The 21,712-nt window shown below is 40.3% G+C and overlaps 1 protein-coding gene across 5 annotated transcripts in view; it reads right to left on the reverse strand.

The window, feature by feature from the left end:
* FILIP1 (filamin A interacting protein 1) overlaps positions 1-21,712 on the reverse strand; it is a 128,747-nt gene that overhangs the window by 39,670 nt on the left and 67,365 nt on the right. For all 5 annotated transcript variants that reach the window (XM_062608213.1, XM_062608217.1, XM_062608216.1 and 2 more), the window contains 3 exons: positions 19,653-19,931; positions 2,761-2,934; positions 642-820 (listed from right to left, as the gene is read on the reverse strand). In XM_062608213.1, the coding sequence (XP_062464197.1) occupies positions 642-820; positions 2,761-2,934; positions 19,653-19,931 (632 nt within the window). The remainder of the gene's footprint in view (positions 1-641; positions 821-2,760; positions 2,935-19,652; positions 19,932-21,712) is intronic.

A 21,712-nucleotide genomic window follows, 5' to 3' on the forward strand; every position in this document is an offset into this window, starting at 1 on the left:
TACAAACACTGGAAGAAAAAAGCCTGGAGTACATAAGCCTGTGAGATAAACACTGCAGAAAGTCCATTGCAGGCTGGGCATGTTTTATAAGACATAAAAATAATTTCTTCCAGGGGAACACAGAACTTGCCTGAGGCATGTGACTCCAAAAATATGAAAAATAATGCAAATGGCTTGTGACTTTGCAAGCCTAAATGTGAAGGGCATGGCAAAATCCCTACCACTTGTGTGCCAGTATCCTAATGTGTGTTGTGGTTTTCCTTACTGTCCTCCTGCTGTGACAAACAGTGCCCTGTCCTTCATGAAATGCAGCACTTAGCTAAGCATGCCAGCCTCAAACGCAGCCAACATAAATAACATCTGATCAAAAGCTACCTGAAGGTGAACCCAAAACGGGCATGAGTAATTCAAAACAAATTTGTTTCTTAATTCAAGCGCACCCTAGACGAACACTTGGTGGTATTCCTCCAACTCTAGATTTGCACAGTAATGTACTTACTAGTAACATAAGTGCACCAACATTTACAGATAGTTTACACATGAGTTTAGTGTCATTTAAACACAGAAAATATCAGACCATGTCACTGCTGAACAAGCTCTCAAATACGAGGGATACTCTTTGCACCGTCTTGGATACTCACCTCTCCCGCTCTTGTTCCAAGAGGTTGGTAAAGTCATCGCTCTTGTTCATGTAATCTGTATGTTTATGTTTCTCATTTTCTAGCTCATAAACTGTGCGGCGATGGCACTTTTCTGCCAACAGGAGCTGCTCCAGCATGCGCCGATATGTCTCTCTCTGCTTTTCTTCAAGTCTGTCCAGCTGGATGTAGGAAAGGGGAATATACTGTTTTAAGTCTCCTTGCTTACTTCATCTGATTTATTAACCAACAATGCTGTGTTTGGTAAATGCAAGTCCCATAATTTTATGTCTTGGCCTTTACATAAAGCAGTGACTAGAAATAAGAGTAACTGTCCTGTAAAAGTAGTGATTTCTTTGGACAGCATGTGTGCAATGAACATTTGCACAGTTCTCAGATACACAAAGGATAGAACTTCACCTAGTTTTAGGGTAAACAAATAATATTGTTCCAGTGCACAATTTCCTCTCTAGCAAAGTGATGTGCACACTTTCCTCATTTCACACAGGAAAAGCTATAGCAAATTCCGGGGCAGAGCCCGAGTTCATGTACTTAGATGAGGACTAAGACACCTACATGCGGAGCGTAAGGCATAAGCTCGAGACTGAAATTTGAGTTATGCACCTTCAATGTACCTGTAGGACTGCTGAGATACAAAGTCTTAAACTATTTAGATTCAGTTTTATATTACCAAATACAATTCATGGTAAGCCTTAGAGTTTTCCCCAGAGCCTGTTTTTGACAGAAATTTCTCCAGGGAGGTGTGTTTAAGAAGTTGCCAGGGCACTGCAGAGCCACTATGGCTATTCATGTTGCTTCTTTCACTCTTTATTGGGAGCAGATGACAAACTCCATCCTCCTCCCTGCTGAAACAGCCTTCAGCCCTGGCACTTCTCTGCTTGCCTGACCCCTGCCCTGTCACGCCCAGCCCTTACCCTGTGAGAACTGCATCTTCCTTAGCCCCAGCTGCACTGTGCAGTTGCTGTTTCACAGGGTGTCTCTGCGAACAGAGATAAGAACTGGAGGGCCACAGTGACTTGCCCTCCAGAAGCTGACTATTGCAAAGTCAGTCATTGCATTTTATAAAGGAGCCAGGCTGGGTTCAGCCTTGAACTACTCTGAGAGCAGATCTTTTGCACTTACGAAATTTTATCATTGTCCTATTTTAGCTCAAACGTAACCCCAGTGGACCTACATATGACAAAAGTTTTCCACTGAGGTTCCTGTCAAATGATCAGCTTCTTTAGACAGAACACTGTTAAACTCTTTTAATCTTGTTCAACAGTATTTCCTGCATGCTCCAAAATGATGTTTGCTTTCCTTATTTACTACCATCCCCAAAATTACAGAAGACACTTCAATGAGAATACACAGTATAAAGACACCCCATGGTAGATGCAATTCGCCGTGAAAAAATTAAGTGTTCTAGTAGGAGGAACTATGAAGATTTAGGTAGGCACTACAGTATATTATACTGTATGTTATTGCATGCTCTTTCTCCATGCCCTGGACCGTTATTAATTTATAAACATGAGCAGTGGCTGCTTATTTTGGCACTCATGCTGGCCTCAGACATTCCCAGGTCTATCCTACATTCATTTACTACTTAGATTTTAAAGCAAGGGATCAAGTCCCACAGTTCTCTTATAGAGGCTGAACTGATTTTGCAGTACTACAGCTTAAGTAAGTGACATAAAAGGATCACAGATTTATGATCCCATAAATATGGTCAATCTCTGCTAGCTACCCACATGATAGTGGTCTAGTATGCCAAGAAAATCAATGAGTGCTTACCAGTGCTGTGAGCAGTAGAGGTTAGAGCCTATAATTGAAGGAATTTAAAAAACAGAAATGTAATACCTGCTGATTTTGTTCTTGCTTAACAGCACCAGCCCTAAGAAGCATACAAGCTCTTTATTTTCTGTCATCAAACCCAGTGACTTTGCTTCCAGTTTATGCTGCTGTTGAGTGAACAAGAATATTCAACTTTTCTCTGTTTTCTCGTCATTTGTACAAATGCTGTCTTATCCTCTTGCATGCTTTGCACAAATCCAAAAGATGTGAAGTCTCACTTCCAGTTAGGATTCCTTCTTCATAATGACAAAAATCAAGAAGTTATTACCTCTGAAATTGGTTTCTCATAGACATCTTCCCCTATCGACTTTTCCTGGGCGAGGATGGCGTCCCTGTGTAGCACTCGGAGCACGTTCTCTGGAGCTGCAGATCCATAATGAGCTTCTAAAACTTCAGGTTTGGTTTTCTCTGTCTTCAGCATGTGGATCACATCCTCTCTTGCCTGTAACATTGCAAATCACTACCATAAGCCAACCTATTATCCAACAATGGAAACAGGGGCATTTCGTATGTACAGACTGCATGCACAATAATAAAATAAATTAGAAAAATGCCAGGCTGCCAATGCCAATATGAAAACTTTGGGAGACATCACAGTAAACATGTCCTGTGCAATCCCAGTGCCATCCTTGTAGGCATAAATTATTCTATTCCTGCCTGCCATTACATTTGAATGCTATAAATTTTTATGTGGGTTGCAACTATATCCAGGGAACATCCATACTCTTCATATACTTCATCTTACTCACCTCCCATGCTGTCCCCTGACTGGGGTAAGGAGCTGAGTAGAACAAGCAGCACAAGTGAGCTGAATTAATATTTCTCAGACAGCCTCTAATCAGCCATTCCCTACCTGACTTTGTGACTAATGTCTCTTCAGGTAACTTTTAGAATGAGGTTTTCTAACTTGTTTGTTTAAAGAAAACCCTAGAAAGGTTGCTGACCCTGGCTAACCAGGATAACTGGCAGCAGACCCAAATAGGCTGAGCAAACCTTCCCAGAAGCATAGGAGGGCTGCTGACAGTGGAGCAGGGAGCATACCTGGGAGCAGCAGTGCTCCTGTGACTGAGCAGAGTGCAGCTCTCAGCTCCTGGTCCCTGTCCTGGGTGAGAGCCCCCAGTTTCAGGCAGCATGGTCACGCATCCAAGCATGATGAGAGTGCTCTGCAAGGCCACCTGGCTATGAATAAGGGGCATTTTAGGGCTATGCTGCAGACAAACATTTAATCCTGAGCTCTGTTTCTGATGACACTTGCCAACATCTGTTAAGACATTCATAAAATGAGGGCAGGGCACTTGCTTGTCCTTCTAGGCAGGTTTACAAGGCCAGGATCCAGGGAGGGGCTGTAAAAGGTACAAGTTTTCAGTGGACACAGAGTTGCTCCGAGGTTTCCCTGGAAAGCATCTCTCTTACAAGCCCAAAGGGATGAGGGGTAGAGAAGTACAGACAACAATTTTTCTCTCACCTTCCCTTCTGACACTCAACCCATGTGAGCTTGGGAAGCAAATTAAGATCTAAGGAAGGTTTTATGAATATTTTAGCAAAAATCCATTACATAGAGTACCCCTATGTAAACAATAACTGTTTAGGATTTATGAACTGACCAATGCTTCATATGCTCCCATAATATTCATAATGGCACTCTGTATTATCCATGTAGTAAGTCTTAAATCTTTACCCAGTACCACAGAGGCATTGCAACTCTACAAAATCATCTGCTTTTAAAATGAGCAAGTACATAATTTCAGCAAATAACAATATATATATATATTTTAAATAAAATAAAGCAACATGCAAATAAAAAATCTGAACTTGAGACAAAGACCATGCCATCCAATTGAGAACTAGCCCTATTATAAAAAGCTAGCTGCAGGGGCTTACTCTGTACAACATTTTGCAGTCTTAAATAAAAGCTTTGCACATGTGTGCAAGATGCACAATACATGCTGGAATGATATTAATGTTGTTTCAACATGAACATGGGAAAGGTGCATCACTCATGCATGTCAAAACTACAAGTGAATTATGTGAGATAGTCCCAAAGAGTGCCAAAAGAGCATGTACACCTCACTACATCATGTCCTGGGAATACACCACTCTCAGTACAGAAATAGTGTTATTTTAGGAAAGTTTTAGAGGTTCAGAAATATATCGTTTTTTACATCTCTGTAAAAATAACAGTTAATATAGGTCTTTGTTACTATGAGACTAATGCTCCTATATTGAAGAAAAAGCCCTTAAAAAGCCTAACAGGACAGTATGGGAGTTTGGGGGGAATTTATAAATACCCAGGTTTTACGACACATTATCTTAAGTCCTTTTAGGAACAGACAGTTTTGGGGCCATATCTGCATCCTGCCCTAATGAATGAATTTGGTGTCCCACTGTGTACCTCAAAGGAGTACACAAAGGAGCACCATGTGCAAAGGAGCACCAAAAAACAGTAGGATAAGGGGGCAGCCCCCTTCTACCCTCTGCACCAAGGGCCGTAACCAAGCCTTCTGAAACCTTGATTCATTTTGGTCCTTAGCACAGAAAGCTCCTGGTCCCAGATGCCCCTTTCCTCAGGGACGGGCACACGTTGGACCCTAGGCTATCTGGGAGGGGAGGATGAGTTCAGTCTCTCCTGTCAAAGCTGGGCCTGTCAGGCCCCAGATGGCATAATTAAACATTGACAGGGCCAGGCAGAGACACCAAAGACAGTTTGGACTGGGTGATTTAACACTATGGCTCGAGAGAGTAAAAGATCTAGACTCTCATCCCTGCAATGGTTATTTAATACAGTAATAGCTGACAGAGGAACCAAACATGCGGCTTCCCAGTGAGCACCCAAACCCCTGTTCAGCTGTGCACTGCCGTGTGTACTTCCAGGCTCTTAGTCTTTAATCATTGATGATTAAAACGTAGCAACTTTAGCAGGAGAGAATGAGAGTCCCTGAAACAGCTTATAACTTGTCAGCTAAGAAAGGTTTCTGGAATGTAGGTTTGAGTCCCCCAAGAAGCAGTGGTAGTTGAGCCAGGGGAGTGAGCGATGCTGAAAGCAGGAACTGGCACTCCAAGCAGGAAAAAAGTGCCAAAGATCTGTTCAGAGCTTTGAAGGAAACTCTGCTTATTGCTTCAAGAGGAAGCAGTGACACAGGTAACTCCAGGGGACAGGGCAGGGCTGTCAGCCCTGAAAAGCCCTCACTGCAGCCCCAGGGGAGGGTAATCAGCCCAGGGACACGCTGGGTGGCACCATCCCGAGAGCACAGGCAGATCCCCACTTACATGCCCCTTCTTGGGCACCCCATGCCCTGCAGGCACTTGGGATCTGGATCATGCTAGCATGGCAAGGTGCCTTCTGCCTTTTCTTGGCTTGACCATGGCTCCTATCTTTACCTTTACAAGGGTGTCAGCTAATTCACCAAGTACTCTTGTTTCAATGGATTTATGATAACAGTTTGTGAAAGGCAAACTAACAAACAGACACTCAGGTTGCTAGGAAGCATTGGAGCAAAAAGAGGGCCTCATGCTAATAATAAACTGGAGACAAATTTGCTTTTATTGGTCATCAACAAGCCCCAGCATAGGAAGATTCCGAAGCGCAGCCAGCCTAGATCAGAGAGGGGCCTGGCGACATCCTGAACTCCCATCAGCCTCGGGATTTGCAAACTCCAGTTAGCCTCTCTGAAACTCTTCAGGATAATACAGAGGGAAAGAGCTGAAACAGCAGGCCTGTATAACTTACGTTTTCTCCAAATGGTTAATTTTCCACTTCAACAACTAGAAGAGAACTCATGTTGAAATGTTCTCTTTCAATGTAGGGTGAACAACTATCACTATATTAAACTGTGGGATACAGACCATTGTCAGAAAACAAATCAGAATAATCCCATAGAGGAGCACTTGGGCTACTTAAACACACATACCTTGAAAAAGGTACAAGAGGCTCAAAGTGAGAGGTCCTAGCTGAGAAGAAGGAACCATACTGGCAAGCTGTTTCTACTGATGGACACTATTGTAGGTGCCTCTCTTGTCTCAAAACACAATATTTTTTGGCATAAATCATAAGCTAGGAGACAAACACAAGGAAGAGATTTCAAATTGGAAGTAAACTTGTACATAAATCCCAGAACAAAGTTGTTAGCTGTTCTGGTAGAGGGAACATGGTGTTTGGCACAGGAAAGCCATCTCTCAAGTCCTTTTTGTCTTGTTTTGTTGATGCTCTGATGAGGGAGAGTATTCAAGCGTGAGAAGACCACATATTGCAACAGCTTGTAACACAATGAAACTCATTTGCGTAAGTCCAAAAGACTGCAATTAGTCAGAGAAGCTCTTTAAAGTCAAGATACAGAACTTAGTAAATACATATATTTGCTTCTATTGTTTTTTCATTACTTAAATTGTCCTACAGAAGACTTCAAGCTAATTATCTATACTGTTCAGATTGTGGATTCTTGAAAATAAACCTACTTTTCTGTGAATAGTGTCCCCAACTAGTTGATTCTCTAAACAGTAGGAGCCAGGACAACAGATTAATGAAGAGGACAAACTACCTCCTAGTAATACTCTCAAGGCAAGAAACACAGAAGGGTACATATGTTGGGAGATATTTTTCCACATTCATATTCTCCAGGAGCGAAGCCTGTTTAGAGACTCCCTGTTCATCAGTCTCACAGAACCACAGAACAGCTCAGGTTGGAAGAGACTTCAGAAGATCATCTGGTCCAACCTTTCATGGGAAAGGGAGCCTAGATGAGATCATCTAGCAGCATGTCCAATTGTATCTTGAAAACTTCAAATGATGGGGACTCTACCACACCCATGGGGAACGTTGTTGCAGTGATTGTTCTCACTGTAAAAAAAATATTTCTTTTTTTAAGAGAAACTTCTCCCAGTGCAACCTATAGCCATTGCCCCTTGTCTTCTCGATGATGCCCCTTCTGGAGAGAGAACCTTTATCCTTTGTAGCTGCCCTTTAAGTACCAATAAGATCCCCCCCAAACCTTCTCTTTTCCAGGAAGAAAAGACCTAATTCCTTCAGTCTTTCCTCATGAGATAGATTCTGAAGCCTTTTGATCATCTTCATGTCCTTCCTTTGGACCTTCTCCAGCTTGTCTGCATCTCTGTTGAATTGTGGGGACTAGAAGTGGACACTGTACTCAGTTAACTCCTTCAGTTCTCCTTGCTAATAGAAGAACTGCAAAGTTGAACTGTACCTGAGCCTTGTTTTATACTTACTGGAGGTGCCAAAATCTAAAGGCTGATGACCTCAGATCTTGAGTATGTCCATGGAGGGGCTGAAGTGCTGTGGAGCACTGCAGTTCCACACATCTTTGCCCACTCTTCTTTTCCTCCTTTATGCTACTTACTGATTAGTACACTTTTTTAAGATGCTGGGGTCTATGTTTCTATCTGGGGAATATGAGACAATGCCCCCCTTCCCTCAGGAAAGCATGCTAGCTGCCCAGCTGGAAGGCTGATGTGAGTCCACCCTTTGCAGGACTACCCTGAAACACTTTCTGGAAGAACAAAAGAGAAGGGTTTTCTTTTCCTCGCTAGCTTGAGCAGAACAGGGGTCTGAGTTCCAAATCTTGCTTTACTACGTGCCTAGTAAAATATTTAAATTATATAGAAAGGATGTAAAGAGGTCCCTGCATAAAATTGAAACCATTTAGGAAACAATAGCATGACTCTGCTGCTTGTAAAAGGAGACTGGCAGCCTAGCAACCAAATTCTTGGTCAATGGGAAGACTGTTACACAAGCCCGGCATTTGGACGTGCTTCCTCCTCGTGCCCTGCCCTGCCAATTTACTACAGCCTTCTCTCCCCATTCCCACAGTCTTTGGCCTCTTCCATGAGACTGCTAGCAAAATTCAGCAGCCACTAAACAGGGGATTTTTGCCACAGGCAATTTGTCACCTGGGAAATGGGACTGAGCTGATCAAACTCGTTTCATATAAGGCATCTAGTAAATCAAAAAAAAATTCAGTTGTATTCAAGATGGGATGAATGAAGTCAAAGTAATCACTGTCAGCTGAGGGTAAAACCCACCTCAAGATCCTTTGCCTTCAGCTATTCTGTATTTTGTTTTTAAGTTGCCTTCCCACAAATTCAGTGTGCCTCTCTCAAAATTGGCTACCAGTAATTATTTCCTTCATAGCTTCATGTCTGGAGCCACCTACAACATATCTAACTACTTCAGAGCAATATAAATATTTCAATAACATGATGACATTCCCCTCAATTGATAGAAAAAGTTTTGAAAATTTGGGAGCAGGAAAGGTATTTACAAGGAATACACGTAATATTTGGAAGATCTGGTATTCCCAGCTTTTGACTATTTATTTTTCAGTTATCATGACACTTTGTTATGCCTGCACATAATGGAGATTTAATGTTTATGAAGTCATATTTTTCTTGCCAGTGATTAATGGCAAGAAATAACTATCAAACCACAGAGAAGAACCTTCACTTCTACTTGTGTTGTTACTTGCATTGCACACAGTTCAGGTTATTTATAGTGCAACAGCTGCTCTGTACTGCATCAGAAACTAGATAATGTCACAGGTTCTCCATGTAATGTTGTGGTCTTACCAGTGGCTGATTTCCTAAATTCCAGTAGACTTCACAAACATTTCACCTAGAGCTAAGAAACATCACACTCAAGGCATCCTTCTGAGGGGGATCAGGAGGATGTTCTCACACTGCACGATCCAGAACAAGCTCTTGCTGTGTCACTGCAGGGCAGAAATAGATTTATTTCTGAAAATTCCCATTAGACACCCCAGAAAGTGAATATTGTGCATTCATTTAGTTCACTTAAATGAAAAAGCCTCTTCAGGCAACTGTACTCAAAAACCTGTATCTGCAAAACTTTCCTAACACTAATCCACTAATCCCTATTTAAACTCAGTGACTTCACTTCCTTTCTTACTTTAGGAAGGAATTCAAATTATTAAAAGGAAAGTACACCTTCTTCATTTTGTGTCTTGATACTATGAATACGAATAGAGAAAACAATAAAATGACCCCTGCCTACTGGAATGACACTTTTGTTAAAGGCCTGATTCCTCAAACTATCCCTATATTTGAGGATTGGTTAGTAATTTATCTTCCAGCTCAGATGTACTCAGTGTACAAAGCATGCTTTGAAGCTGGGAAGTTAGATGCTCCACTTCATAGAGCATGTACAAAGCTCCTTTTTGCTAAAACCTCAATAAATATTTTTCTCTCCTACACCAGATATCTGAAGTAGCCTTGTTTATATCACTCAGTTATTCCAGCTATGCAAAATGCTGGTTTATGACATGTATACGTAGCTTTTCTTTCAAGGAAGACAAACAGCAAAACTTTTTCTTTCCTTTCATCTTAGCTTAGTTTCCTAATTCTTGAAACTGTGGAGTTTACTTACATGAATTTCTTTTAGCATTTCTGGACTGAGGCATATGTACATGATTTAATTTGGAGGTAAGGAGCTGCCTTCAGCGATGAAAAGTGACCATCAGTGGGTTTGGTTTCGTTTTGTTTTATACAAAAGTTTAGTGAAATATATCCAGAAATGTAAGTGTTCACTTATGACCATGGGGAAATGAAACAGAATTGTTCTATCTTCTCCACACTGGGTAGAACTTTCTGGCCTTGTATGAAGATTTTGGAGCTATACAGTATATTTATTTCACTTTGTTGTGCATTATCTTACATTGATAACGTAGAAAGTCCTTCTAAAATCAATACTGGAGGAGACACACATGATAGACCAGCTCATCCACTACACAAACCCTCTGAAGTAGCTCCAAAAGAGCTACATCAGAGGTTAGTTTGGACTTTTCTGTTTAAAAAAGTCCACCCCAAAGATTACAGAGCTGAGGAGAAGCAGCACCGAGCAATGTATTACTTCTTACAGCAAGCTTCAAAATAGATCAAATGAACACTAGAAGACATCTGTCTGTTATTTCCTGCCCACACAGCTTTGTTCTGCTTTATTGCCAGAGAGCTCCATGGATGATGTCACTTTTTTTTCTGAAGAAAACAGGCCACCAGAGTCTTTCACTGACATAATTAATTATCTGTAGTCTGGGCCATAGCCAGAAAATTCCCATGGCAAGGCCCCCAAGAAGTATTAACTCCACACTGCTTGATGTTTTCAGAATTATTAGGGTCTGGGGTATGCTGTCTTGTCTTTTCACACTGAAAGAGTGCTTTGCTCGATACTATTGAACCATGGGGCAGTTACTACAACATATAGAATTACAGTGCCATGATCCAGTCAGCACAGACACCAATATGAGGGGTCCCTGTCAGTTATACACGTGAATCTGCATGTTGGAATATGTTCCACATGTTTTAGCAATGCATCACAATGGCTAAACCCATTGGTTTGGGTTTGCCATATCCAGTCGTATGGCAAACATCTCAGCCAACATTACAGTATAATAGACTGCACCTGAGCTGAAGCCTGGCAGCAGAGACCACAGATTGATCCAACTAGCCAGCAGGGAGAGGAAGGAACATCTGCTAAAACACCTTCTTGGACACCTGAGCAAGGTGAATCATTAACAATAGCACAGGAATGACTGTGTTTGCAGTTCAGGGCTGCAATCATACAATCTATGTTAACCAGTCTGGACTGAAACTCAAGAGATCCATGTTCTGTTCATTGACCTCATTCTCATGCTTCATGCATAAAATTAACCGCACCATATTCCAGTTTCCATTCCATAATGGAAATAATACTTTCCAGGAATGCTGTGAGATATAATTCATAAGCATATATAAGATCTAGGTACTAATGTGATGAATATTACAAAAAATATAGCACTCTGATATCAATGCAGTTGCTCTCCTATTCATTTCCCTCTATTCATTACATTCATTTCCTCCACATTTATGTACTTCTGTGCTATCATCCAATTTGTTGAAATCCATTGGAAACTAAAAAGTATCTTCGCTACACATGTAACTCAAGTTGCTCTTTCAAAGTGCTTCATTGCCTGTATAAGGAACTGAAGCATCTGAAATTAGAGGCTCTGACCTGAACTTCAGGGAGGCACTTGAAGCTGCTGGTGTAAGCACTACCTCTCCAAGAGGAATAAACCAGCCAAGGTATTTTTTTTCTGTTGTGATCTAGGTCCCTTCTGACAGGAATGAGCATGTGTGGAGCAGGATGGAACAAGAGACAAGATGGTGCCAGGGGGGCCATAGCTGTCAGGATGATGAAGTTCAGAGGAAATCTTTCTGCCTCCTCTGTGGAGACATGAGCATAACTCAGAGTGGGGTACCAACAGACCTAAGTGTGTATACATGTGTAATAAACTGTATATACAACTTTCCCTTGTCCAAACATTTTGTTGACTTCAACAAGCTGTTTTTCAGTGCTTTGTGGTACATGGATGTGCATTCAAGTTTCTGATGACTGCTGAATGGGCAAGAACAGTAGGACTGTGCTACAGCAAGCACTCACCAGCGTAGCAAATTATTTGAATAGTTGTCAGAGGAAACGAGGGAAGTGGCTCAGACTCTTAGAGTGAAATGACATAGAGAGTGTGGGCAACAAAAGGTGCAGAGTGAGAGCTCCTGGCAGTGCCCATGATGCCTTCATAGCCTCCAATGTCTTTGAAATCCCTCTGATCCTCCCCTGTGTCTGTCCTTCACCTTTCCATCCTGAACCCCGCTTGAACATTCTCCCCTCTCTCCATCCTCCCATTGCATTCCCAGAATGACTCTGAAGCCCATCAAAATGCCATTTTGCCTGAAATGCTGAGACTGCCTGAATCAATACTGGGAAAACGGGTTTTCATTATGAAGCTGACCGCATCAATACGTCTGTTTCTGACTTGTTTATACTTGAAAGTGACAAATGCCTGGAAGTTACCATGCAACTGTACTTGGGTTAGTCAGTTCCACTCATTTTGCTGCCATGGAAGAATTTATGCTGATTTTTTGCAAAGAAAAACAATCCTTTCCAGGATAAGAAAGACTTGCAAAATACAAACCATTCCTGTCTTGGGAAAGGATTTCCCTTTATTCTCAGCAGTGTGTCATTTTGGGTGCCGCATGTGCACAGCCCTAAGAAATAAGTCACTGAGCTCATTTTATTTTGGACATCATGCAAAATTGTACACTGAACTCTACAGCAACTTCATAAACATGTGCAAGACACAGGATGTTCAGTAGGGCCAGCACTTTTCTCTGTGAAAGTGCTACATTTCTTTCATTTTAGTCAACCAATAGGTGGAGCCTTTAACCCTAGAAACAAGACATTCTCAGATAGCCATGCTCTCACAGTTATTATATAAATACTTATATTTGCTTTTATTGAAGCTCATTTTGGATGGAAAATAATCTGTTTTGCTCTCAAGAGCTTATTTGATCCTCAGTTGGAGGACAGGAGACACAAACTTAATAAATGAAACTGGGGCGGCAAAGTTAATAAAACCAGAGTCAGCTACAACTGCAGTATTAAATTAACAACTGGTGACTCAGAGTACTGGGCAGCATTATGACACATAAGACATATGCTCATTGCAAGCTTTCCCAAGAATCCCAGATATTTTAAAGCCAGAGAGTCCATGCATCTAGCATTTAGCATTACAAAAGGGTTTGCCATGTCCTCTCCCACAGAGTAAGCTTTCTCTCAAGAAAATGAGAAAAGACAAGCTTGCTCATTACTGTTGCTCTGAGTACACACTTTCTGTTAAGTAAATAATGATTTCTTAAAGAGAGTAGAATTACATCAGTTGACTAAATTATTTTAAAAAATTGCAAAGGAGAATCAGTTAAAGACACTGATCCCAGTGGGAATAAGACCAAAACTTGAAAGTTGGTAGGAGTTAATCCTTACTGTTCTGTTTTGGACAGAAGACCAAGAATCTGGGGGAAAAAAAACCAAGTTGCTCATACTCTTCCTTCCTCTCTAGACAAGATGTTCAGTGGATCTGAGAAATCAGCCAATTGTTCCTCTCTTGTTGACCCTCCAAGCCTAAATAGTATGATAGATACAGTTCTGTTAGGTACAGCTCACTCATTAACAGAGAAGGATTTTAAAATGTCTTTGTGAAAGAGGTTTTCAGCCTACAGCTGTCCAGTGTCAGTGATATCTTACTGAGGATAATTACTTTGAAAAACATAATTCTAAAGCAATTTTATTACCGAAGACATGGTTATCATTGCTATCATTGATAGTACCTCTGCCCTTAATTTCAGAGGGATCGGGAAATTGCCTAAATAGCACAATTTAACTACATTTCAAAATACTACTTTATCTTTTTTTTTTTTTCTCTTTCATAAAACAGCAGGGCTCTGTTTTAAAATTCATGATTCTGGGGCTAGCTAGACAAGCCCTGCTTACCTCCCATAGTATCTCCTGCACTTTGCATAGCAATGATTGCAAATTACAGAAAAAAAACCCACCATACTATTCTGGACAAAATTCAGCTCTGGATATAAATTATTCAGTGAAAATAAAAGAGGGCATTTGTGGTCTGAAGTCTATCCTATCTTCATTTTTTTGTCCTGCAAAAGCTTGCTTCACCAGAAAAAAGCAAAAACAAGGGTTCAGTCAGAGGGGAGAGAAGGTTTTAATTCATTGTACTGATATGCCAGACATTTTTAGGGTCTTTTTAGGCTCTCATTTTGCTACAGTGTGGACACCATCCTTCTCTTCATTGTCTTGCCTTTTCTATATCCCTTTTCCATGTCTCTATCTTGGCTCCCTTTATCCCTGTTGTATTCCCCTTTTCCTTACACTCTTTTCTTCTATTGCCCAACCTCTTTCTTCTCATTCCATTCTCCTTAAGTCACCTCTCCCTCCTCACATTAACCCTATCTTCTCTTTTTTCCTGTAGCACTGTACATGCCAAGATTTTTCTCTCAGGGAATTTGAATTTCATCTGTATGATATGAGCAGAAAATTCTAAACCACTTTAATTAACAAGACTTTGCAGTTATAAACATTTATCAAGGCTACTCTACATGCTCTGTTCTCTGGCTTTACCAATGCTTTCCACTCTGTCTCTTCTTCAGCTTCCCAAACTGAGATTTTGCTAATGACCATCTGAAAAATCTTTCTCTTCACTCTGTTATGTACTCTTTCCTCAGGTGCCAAGGCATCTAGTCCCAACTTTCTCTTCTTACCTTAATAATATTATATTATAATTATACATTAATATACCCAAAAGAAACACGTTCTCTTTGCACCCACTTATCTAACCCATATTCCTCACTTGAGCTTTCAGGCAGCTCAGTATTTAATAATATTCATGCAAGAATGTTAAGAAATGCACTGAAGGAAAAAATACAGGTTTTTGTACCGTGTTTTTAACCACGCAATGCCTAGATGGCTATCACAATGTTGTTTCAACATCTCAGGAAGTCAAGTTTGAAACAAAAGCAGTTTAAGGCATTACATGAAAGTTTAGATGTTGCAGCAAGAGGAGGAAGAGAGAGAGAAAAACACATCACAGCCTCAGCGACACAGTCAAACTCTCTGACTTATAGAAATCTGACAAGTGATGGGAAGGCCAAGTAAAGCCATGTCAGCAGAGAAAGGAAAACTTTAAACCCAACATACAAGGCACCAGTGAGTTCTCTCCTACTGCACTATGTGCAGTTCCAGCCACAGACTTTAAGAAACCCAGGGTGTAACTGGTAGTGATCAAAGGGTGACAAAGACATGGAAAGCCTACTTTGCTAGAAGAAATTAAAAGGATGTGGCATGGCTAGCACAGCACCACAAAGGCTCAGAGGGTGCAAGACTGCTGTCTACAAATATATCAGGTATTAAACAGTAGGGAGAGAAGCAGGCTTTTTGAAGCATGACTGGTGTATAGTACAATGTCATAAAGGTTTCACTCAATTACAATTGCACTAGAAATTAAAAGAGAAATTTTGCTAAATGTTAAATTTTTCAGTTCTGGAACTGTTTTCAAATAAGAGTTGCAAGGTAAACAAGCCACCTAATCTTAAAACACAGCTTGATAAATTAATGACAAAGATTAAATGAAATGGTTGCCTAAAGAATTTAGGGACTTCATTTACAGCAGATCTTCTACAATTTTATGTCCAGGATTCTTAGGAATATGGTTCAGTCAATGCAGCTGCAGTATGAGAATAATGAAAGCCTGAGTTTGGAAGTAACAAAAGAATAAGGAAAAAGGTCACAAACAGAGAAATAAAGAAGGAGGGAGGAAAGCTAAAGAAAGAGGGAAAGTTAGATAGTAAGAAAAATAATATAATAGAATGACTATAGAATAAAATGCATTAATAAAATATGTAGCTATATAAAAAGGAAAAAAAGAGGAAAGCAGAAAAATGGAAACAGTAAAGAATTTTCCTTTCCTTTATGTTTACAGAACTTAGCCTTCTGATAGAAAGACAGATGGTAAAATACTAAAATACCTTTAGAAATGTTAGAATGCAATTGGTAGTATATCACCTATACCCATGTGGATACCTTGTAATTGAGTTTGCTGAGAGAGAGAATTTCTTTTGTGGCAGAATGTACAGCCACTGTTATCTAAGTGTTTCATAAGGACTTTACCAGAGAGAACAAAACACACAGACCTCACTCACCTCTGCTAACCCTTCCCTGATACACCCAGGTCAAGTGAAAGTCTTACAGGCCACCTGAAGGTGAGCTCCTCCTGGCTCTGGCTGAGAGAGCTCTTTCCCCCATGACTGTCCTGTTTCAGTCACCAGCAACCAGCCCCCTTTACCTGCCCTACAACAACCCTTCCTGCAGCGGATGAAATCACCAGTGAAACCTGCAGTTTGGTAGTCAGTGGCACAAATGCAATTAAACTACTAGCCCCAGGCTGGCAGTCCTGGAAGGATCTTTTCACAAGCAACCTCATCAGAGAGACCAAATCAAACTGGACATGATAAGAAGTGTTAGCTTCAAGCTAAGACCATGATATAAGGGGAGCACATCTTGCCATTGGCCATGGGGTGCCTGGTGCCAGGCAAGGGGACACATCCTTCCTGGGGAGCTATAGTTCTGACCCTTTGTGTGAGCACTCATATTATTTTTCTTGAAAACCCCAATGATTTGTAGTGGGATGCTGACTTCATAAATCTATTTTCATTATTGTGGTGATTTTTGTTCCATACATGCAATAGAAGAGTGAATGGTAAACATGTAAGAATACTGCTCTTCATTTTCTTTTCAGCCCCTCATCAGGAAATGTTGAAAATCAGTGTTGATATTGCTGGAGATTAATGGCTGCTGCTCAGAAAGTGCACAGGGAATATATTCTTGCTAGGACAAAGCCATAGGCCACTGGACAAAAATCTGTGAACAACAGGTAGGTTCATATCATCATCACTGTAAAGATTCACACTGCCTGTATTGCTCTGTAATTAGTAATACTCATGCTGAATTAACTAAAATCACTGGCAAATTAATGCCACGCCTTCATGGTCCAATTTATTCTACTGGCCTCTGAGGTTTTCTTTTCAAATCAGTTTTGCAGTATTTAAAAATTAGATTCCACACACACCCCCCCCCCCCCCCGGTATAGGAAGAAATCCTTAATGGATTTTTAGTCCCTATAAATTCAATTTGTGTTTAAAGACCATGTAATCACTTTTTTTTTTATATGAGCAGTGAGCTCTCACAAGCAAAAAGACACTCTACTGAGCTATAAGGTCTTTAAAATCAATCCTTGTCATCAGTTCATTTGTTTCCCGCTCTCTTTCAGAGAGGTTGTGCTTAAGAGCTCTCCTGCCATATATATTGGGATACGTTTTCATCACCACAGCTTCTGTATACTTTTTCTCCCTTTTTGTTTTCTTACGAAATAAGGCCTAGGCTACGGTGACCTCAGCCATTTAAGAAAACCTTTCCTTCTCTATATTCAGTAAGTGCACGGGGCTCTTCCAGTAAATCTGATGACAGGCAGGGCCGAGTCCAACTTGGCCTTAAAAGCTAAAGCACAGGCAAGCTACCTGAGGTCATTATAATTTAAAAAATCCCCAAAATAAAGAAAAGTAAAAAAAAGAAGATATAAACATAGCTGCCAAGGCATGTCTCTATGGTTAACTGGCACATTCACATTCAAAAAGCCCCAAAGTAAGGACTCAGAATTGATATCAACAGCAATGTGGCTTGAGTCTATCTTTGCTATGTCGTCAGTGAACTAAGCACATGAAGCATATGTATACATAACTAGTTTACCCTGCTAATGCTGTGGTTGTCATGACCAAATTACTTCCTGTGGCTGAGCTTACTGGTTGGGGTTTACAAGGCAGCGTCATCCTGCCCTGCATTTGGTAATGCAGGCATAAGATCTCCCCTGCTCATTGCTGCTGTGTAAACAGTCATGGTATTTTACCTTTTTTTCAATTTCAAAAAATATTGGATCTCCCTACAGGTACAGCCTGCTGCTATTCTCAAAACGAAGTCTTCTTACATATGCCTATATAATATTTGCCTTGCCAGTATTGAAATGGCTTCAAGATAAACCCACAGACAGATTTGTCAGTCCAACAAAACGCCAGCCAGGCACCAGAAATGTCCAAACTGATCTGAAAATGAAAAGCCATGAAATGACTCAGTGCATTAGGTCACTGTGACAGCCAGGAGGTAATATCAGAGTATTTGCTTTGGCTGGAGTCTTCCTTGGCTCATCTTTGTTTGTAGTGTCAAAGCCAGGCTCTCATCTCAAGCCAAAGTGCCATAGCTTGCTTGCTTCAGTAACGGTTCAACATAGGTAACAGGCAAATAACTAAAATGGGTTCTTTTGAAGTGAAATGAAAAACTTATAGAGATTAAAAAGAATAGTGATTCTCTTCCCTGCCTGGTAATAAGGAGCAGAACAGACACACTCTATGGCTACCAGCATGGTTGTCTTTATAATCCTCCTGTGATTCTGGGAAGCTTTAGACATGCCTAAAATTCTCTGTGGGTCTGTCTGTATGAATATCCTTAAGAGTATTGTCCCAGAAAATGTGAGTATCATCTTGGTGAGGAGTTTCATCCCACATTACAATGCAGATGGCAGCTATCCTCATCATTCCCATAGGGATAATGAGAACATGGGCAGATTTTATACATTGTGTAACTCCCCTCCAAAGACTATGGTAAATAGTCACATTTCAGTGTATTGAACAGGAGAATTACTCAGAGATAAGAATAAAGAGCACATTTATTGCCACCCAGGAAACATTAGGGATTTTCTTCACCTCCCCTTTCCAGACCACAAAGGTGACTTCAGGGTAAATCTTTCTAAACTACATGAACATGATAAATTTCTAATGAGTTTTGGCTCTATTCACCACTGAAGCTGCAAGCTAACTCCCTCTTTTAGGAAATTACATATACAAGGGTTTATATGAAGTCAAATGAAGCACTATAAAAATGGATACTGTTTTGTAATGATAAAATTTTTCTCTTTTCAAAATTGCATTCAATAATTCTTCCTTTTTCTTGCAGTTTTTCACTGCAAAACAACTGTCCTTTGCCTTTGTGAAAAAAAAATTATCTTGAATGCATATTTAATGAAACTTGAAAGTACTTTCTGACAAACTGAAGGTGAATTATGCACAGGAAGAGTGATATGTAATGATTCTTAATGAGATGAAATCTCAGAGTTGTGATAATGGTGCAACTCAGTTGACTCATATACCAAAGAAATGAACAAAACAGTTGCTTCTTGTAATCAGATAAGACAGTAACAAGTACAAGAAACAAAACTAATTTGTCTTTGCAAGGAAGGGAATGTGTAGAGCGCTGGAGGCCAGATGCTGGAGGCAGAGCTTTGACTGAACCCTGTATATGCAGAAAGTCCAGGGACCATCTTAAGACTTTTTTCAGAATTGGTGACTTGCAGTTCTGTCTCCTGAATATTTTCATTAATGATTGCAATTATACTCACTATACTCGCTTGCCTTTCCCCCACCCCGAAATGATTCCCCTGTGGTTGTTTTCTGCCTCTCTTTAAGTGTTCAACACATCCAGATTCCCCTTTCTTCATCAGTTCTGGTGGGCATTTATTTTGCTCTGGTAGCTGCAGATAGAGATGTTAAATAAAGCAGTACTTAAAACTATAACTCTTCTATTAAACAGCTTATGGTCCTTTGCCTTAAATTTGCATGTCCCTGTCAGCTGAGCCCTGTGCTTTTTGGACAACCTAAAAATAAATAGGTACCAAGAAAATATAGTTTAAAATACGTTTACTTTACCTGCAATTCTCCTTCCATTATACTGAGGAGTTTTATCAAGTCCTCTTTAGAAAGCTCTATGGACTTCTTGTTCTTTCGTTCAGTAGGTCCAGGTGATTTTGAGTGTCGTTTGACAGTTGCTGAAACCATGACCTCATCTTCCTTCCGATGAGGTTTGTTCTTTTTCTTGGCATCCTCCTGAAGTTTTTCATTCTCTGCATGGCTGATGACAGGCTTGGAACTGGAGAAGTGCCCATTAGATGAGCTTTCTCCACCTTGGTTTCGGGATCTCATCCCTACCTAGAAAGAAACAAACATAGAGATGCATTTACTTACAAAAAGCCGCAGTGGAAATACTGCCTTTTGGAAGAACAACAATCTTCTAAAAACTGAAAAATTCTGTCATGCTCAAAAGACAGAGGCAGAAAGTTCAACCATTTCAACAACTCTGTGTGTGGCAGCCAGGGAATCCAGGACATTCATTATAAATTTAAGAGAGTTGCAAAGTAAAGGTAACAAAGTAAGCATGCCAAGATGCTGATATGAGCTTAAATGTTAAAAGTGATGCAGGAAAGTTATAAAGATCATTTTCTAGGGTTTCCTTTCTTTCAGTCAACATTTTGCTCATTCACAATTCTTCACTAAACAAAGCAGGTTGTTAAGCAGATCTTATTTTAACATGAGGTTTGTTTGAGAGACAGGAATTTAATTAAATTTTAGAAAAGCGTACCCCTTGAGTATAAATTCTCTACAAGAATGGAGTGACAATGCATGACAAAAAAGGTCACTTGGTAGTTTCTCTGAGTAAAGCAATGGTTTTATTCCAAGTAACCAAGAAAAATTAGGAATACAGAGTAAAACAAGTGTTAAACTCCATCTTCAGCTAAATACTGCATAAGATTATTAGACAGTAAGTGTCATAAAGGAAAGTTTAAAAGAAGTTTGAAAAATGAGCATAGAGAGAATGAAACTGCTAAGAGGAACATTACAGTCCTTCTAGGAGATTCTCAAAAATGTCAGGTCATGGTTACTGAATGCTCACATCCCTTAAGCATCTACACCACACTCTTAGACTATGTCTATCATAGGAAATTAAACAGTGACAGCAAATGTTCCCAATCTCTGCCACTTGACGTACAGTATTGCTAAATTTATAGCACACTCTGTTGCACACTTCTGGTCCAGGGAAACTACCACTCTCCCAAATAATTCCTGGGCACAATTCAGGAAGTAACTCAGACCAGGTACAGATGCAGTCACCCTGCTCTGGAAGAGAGTTTAGCAGTAGGAGCATGGCTGGATTGTGCTATTTGACCTCAGGGGACAGAATGAGGGCCCTGGCTCTGTTTAGTTTACAAGTAACATAGCCTTGGTGTCACACAAAACTGTGAAAATCATCCCTCCTGTGTGCCATCCTCATCAAAAAACAGTCTTCTCTGATTCCTTCTGCTGAATGCCATACAGCAATATCAAATTAAACCACTTGCCTTTATCTTCAAATCTTTTCACAGTTCTTCTCTTTCTTACCCATCAATCCTTCTCAAGTTGTTATCCACAGAACACATTGCACTAAAATTAGCTTAATTTGCCTGTCTCTTGTCTTCTCCTGTGAATATCTCTCTCCTTTATTTCCCCTTGACCATGCAAATTGGCCAGAGAGGTTGCTAGCCCTTAAAATCCAATTTACCCTGTAAGGTCTCATCCTGTGTCACTGACTAGCAATGGCATGGAAGACAGGATGGGTTCATCAGTGTGTATTTCATTACTTACCATCATCAAACAGATGTGCATAGGATACTCAGACACGTTTATACATGGCCATATATTGCTACCCTGTCGTGTTGCTATCCTTTTTTGTCACCTTTCTTTGAAGATGAAGTGTTTATTTTTAGTGTTTAACTGTAGATTGTTATTTGTAATCTAACATGATCTAACAATCATAATTTGTAAATTATGACAAAAGATATTTGTTATAAACAATACAAAGGCAATAGTGAATTTAGGCTTGATTCAGGGCCAAGCTGAGATGTAAAAGGTAAATTGGTCTCCTACAAATCAGATATTCTTCATCCTACTTGAAA

Source organism: Pezoporus occidentalis, unplaced genomic scaffold (assembly GCF_034315485.1).
Source record: "Pezoporus occidentalis ecotype Australia unplaced genomic scaffold, CSIRO_AGI_Poc_V1 ctg13, whole genome shotgun sequence".
NCBI lineage: Eukaryota > Metazoa > Chordata > Aves > Psittaciformes > Psittacidae > Pezoporus > Pezoporus occidentalis.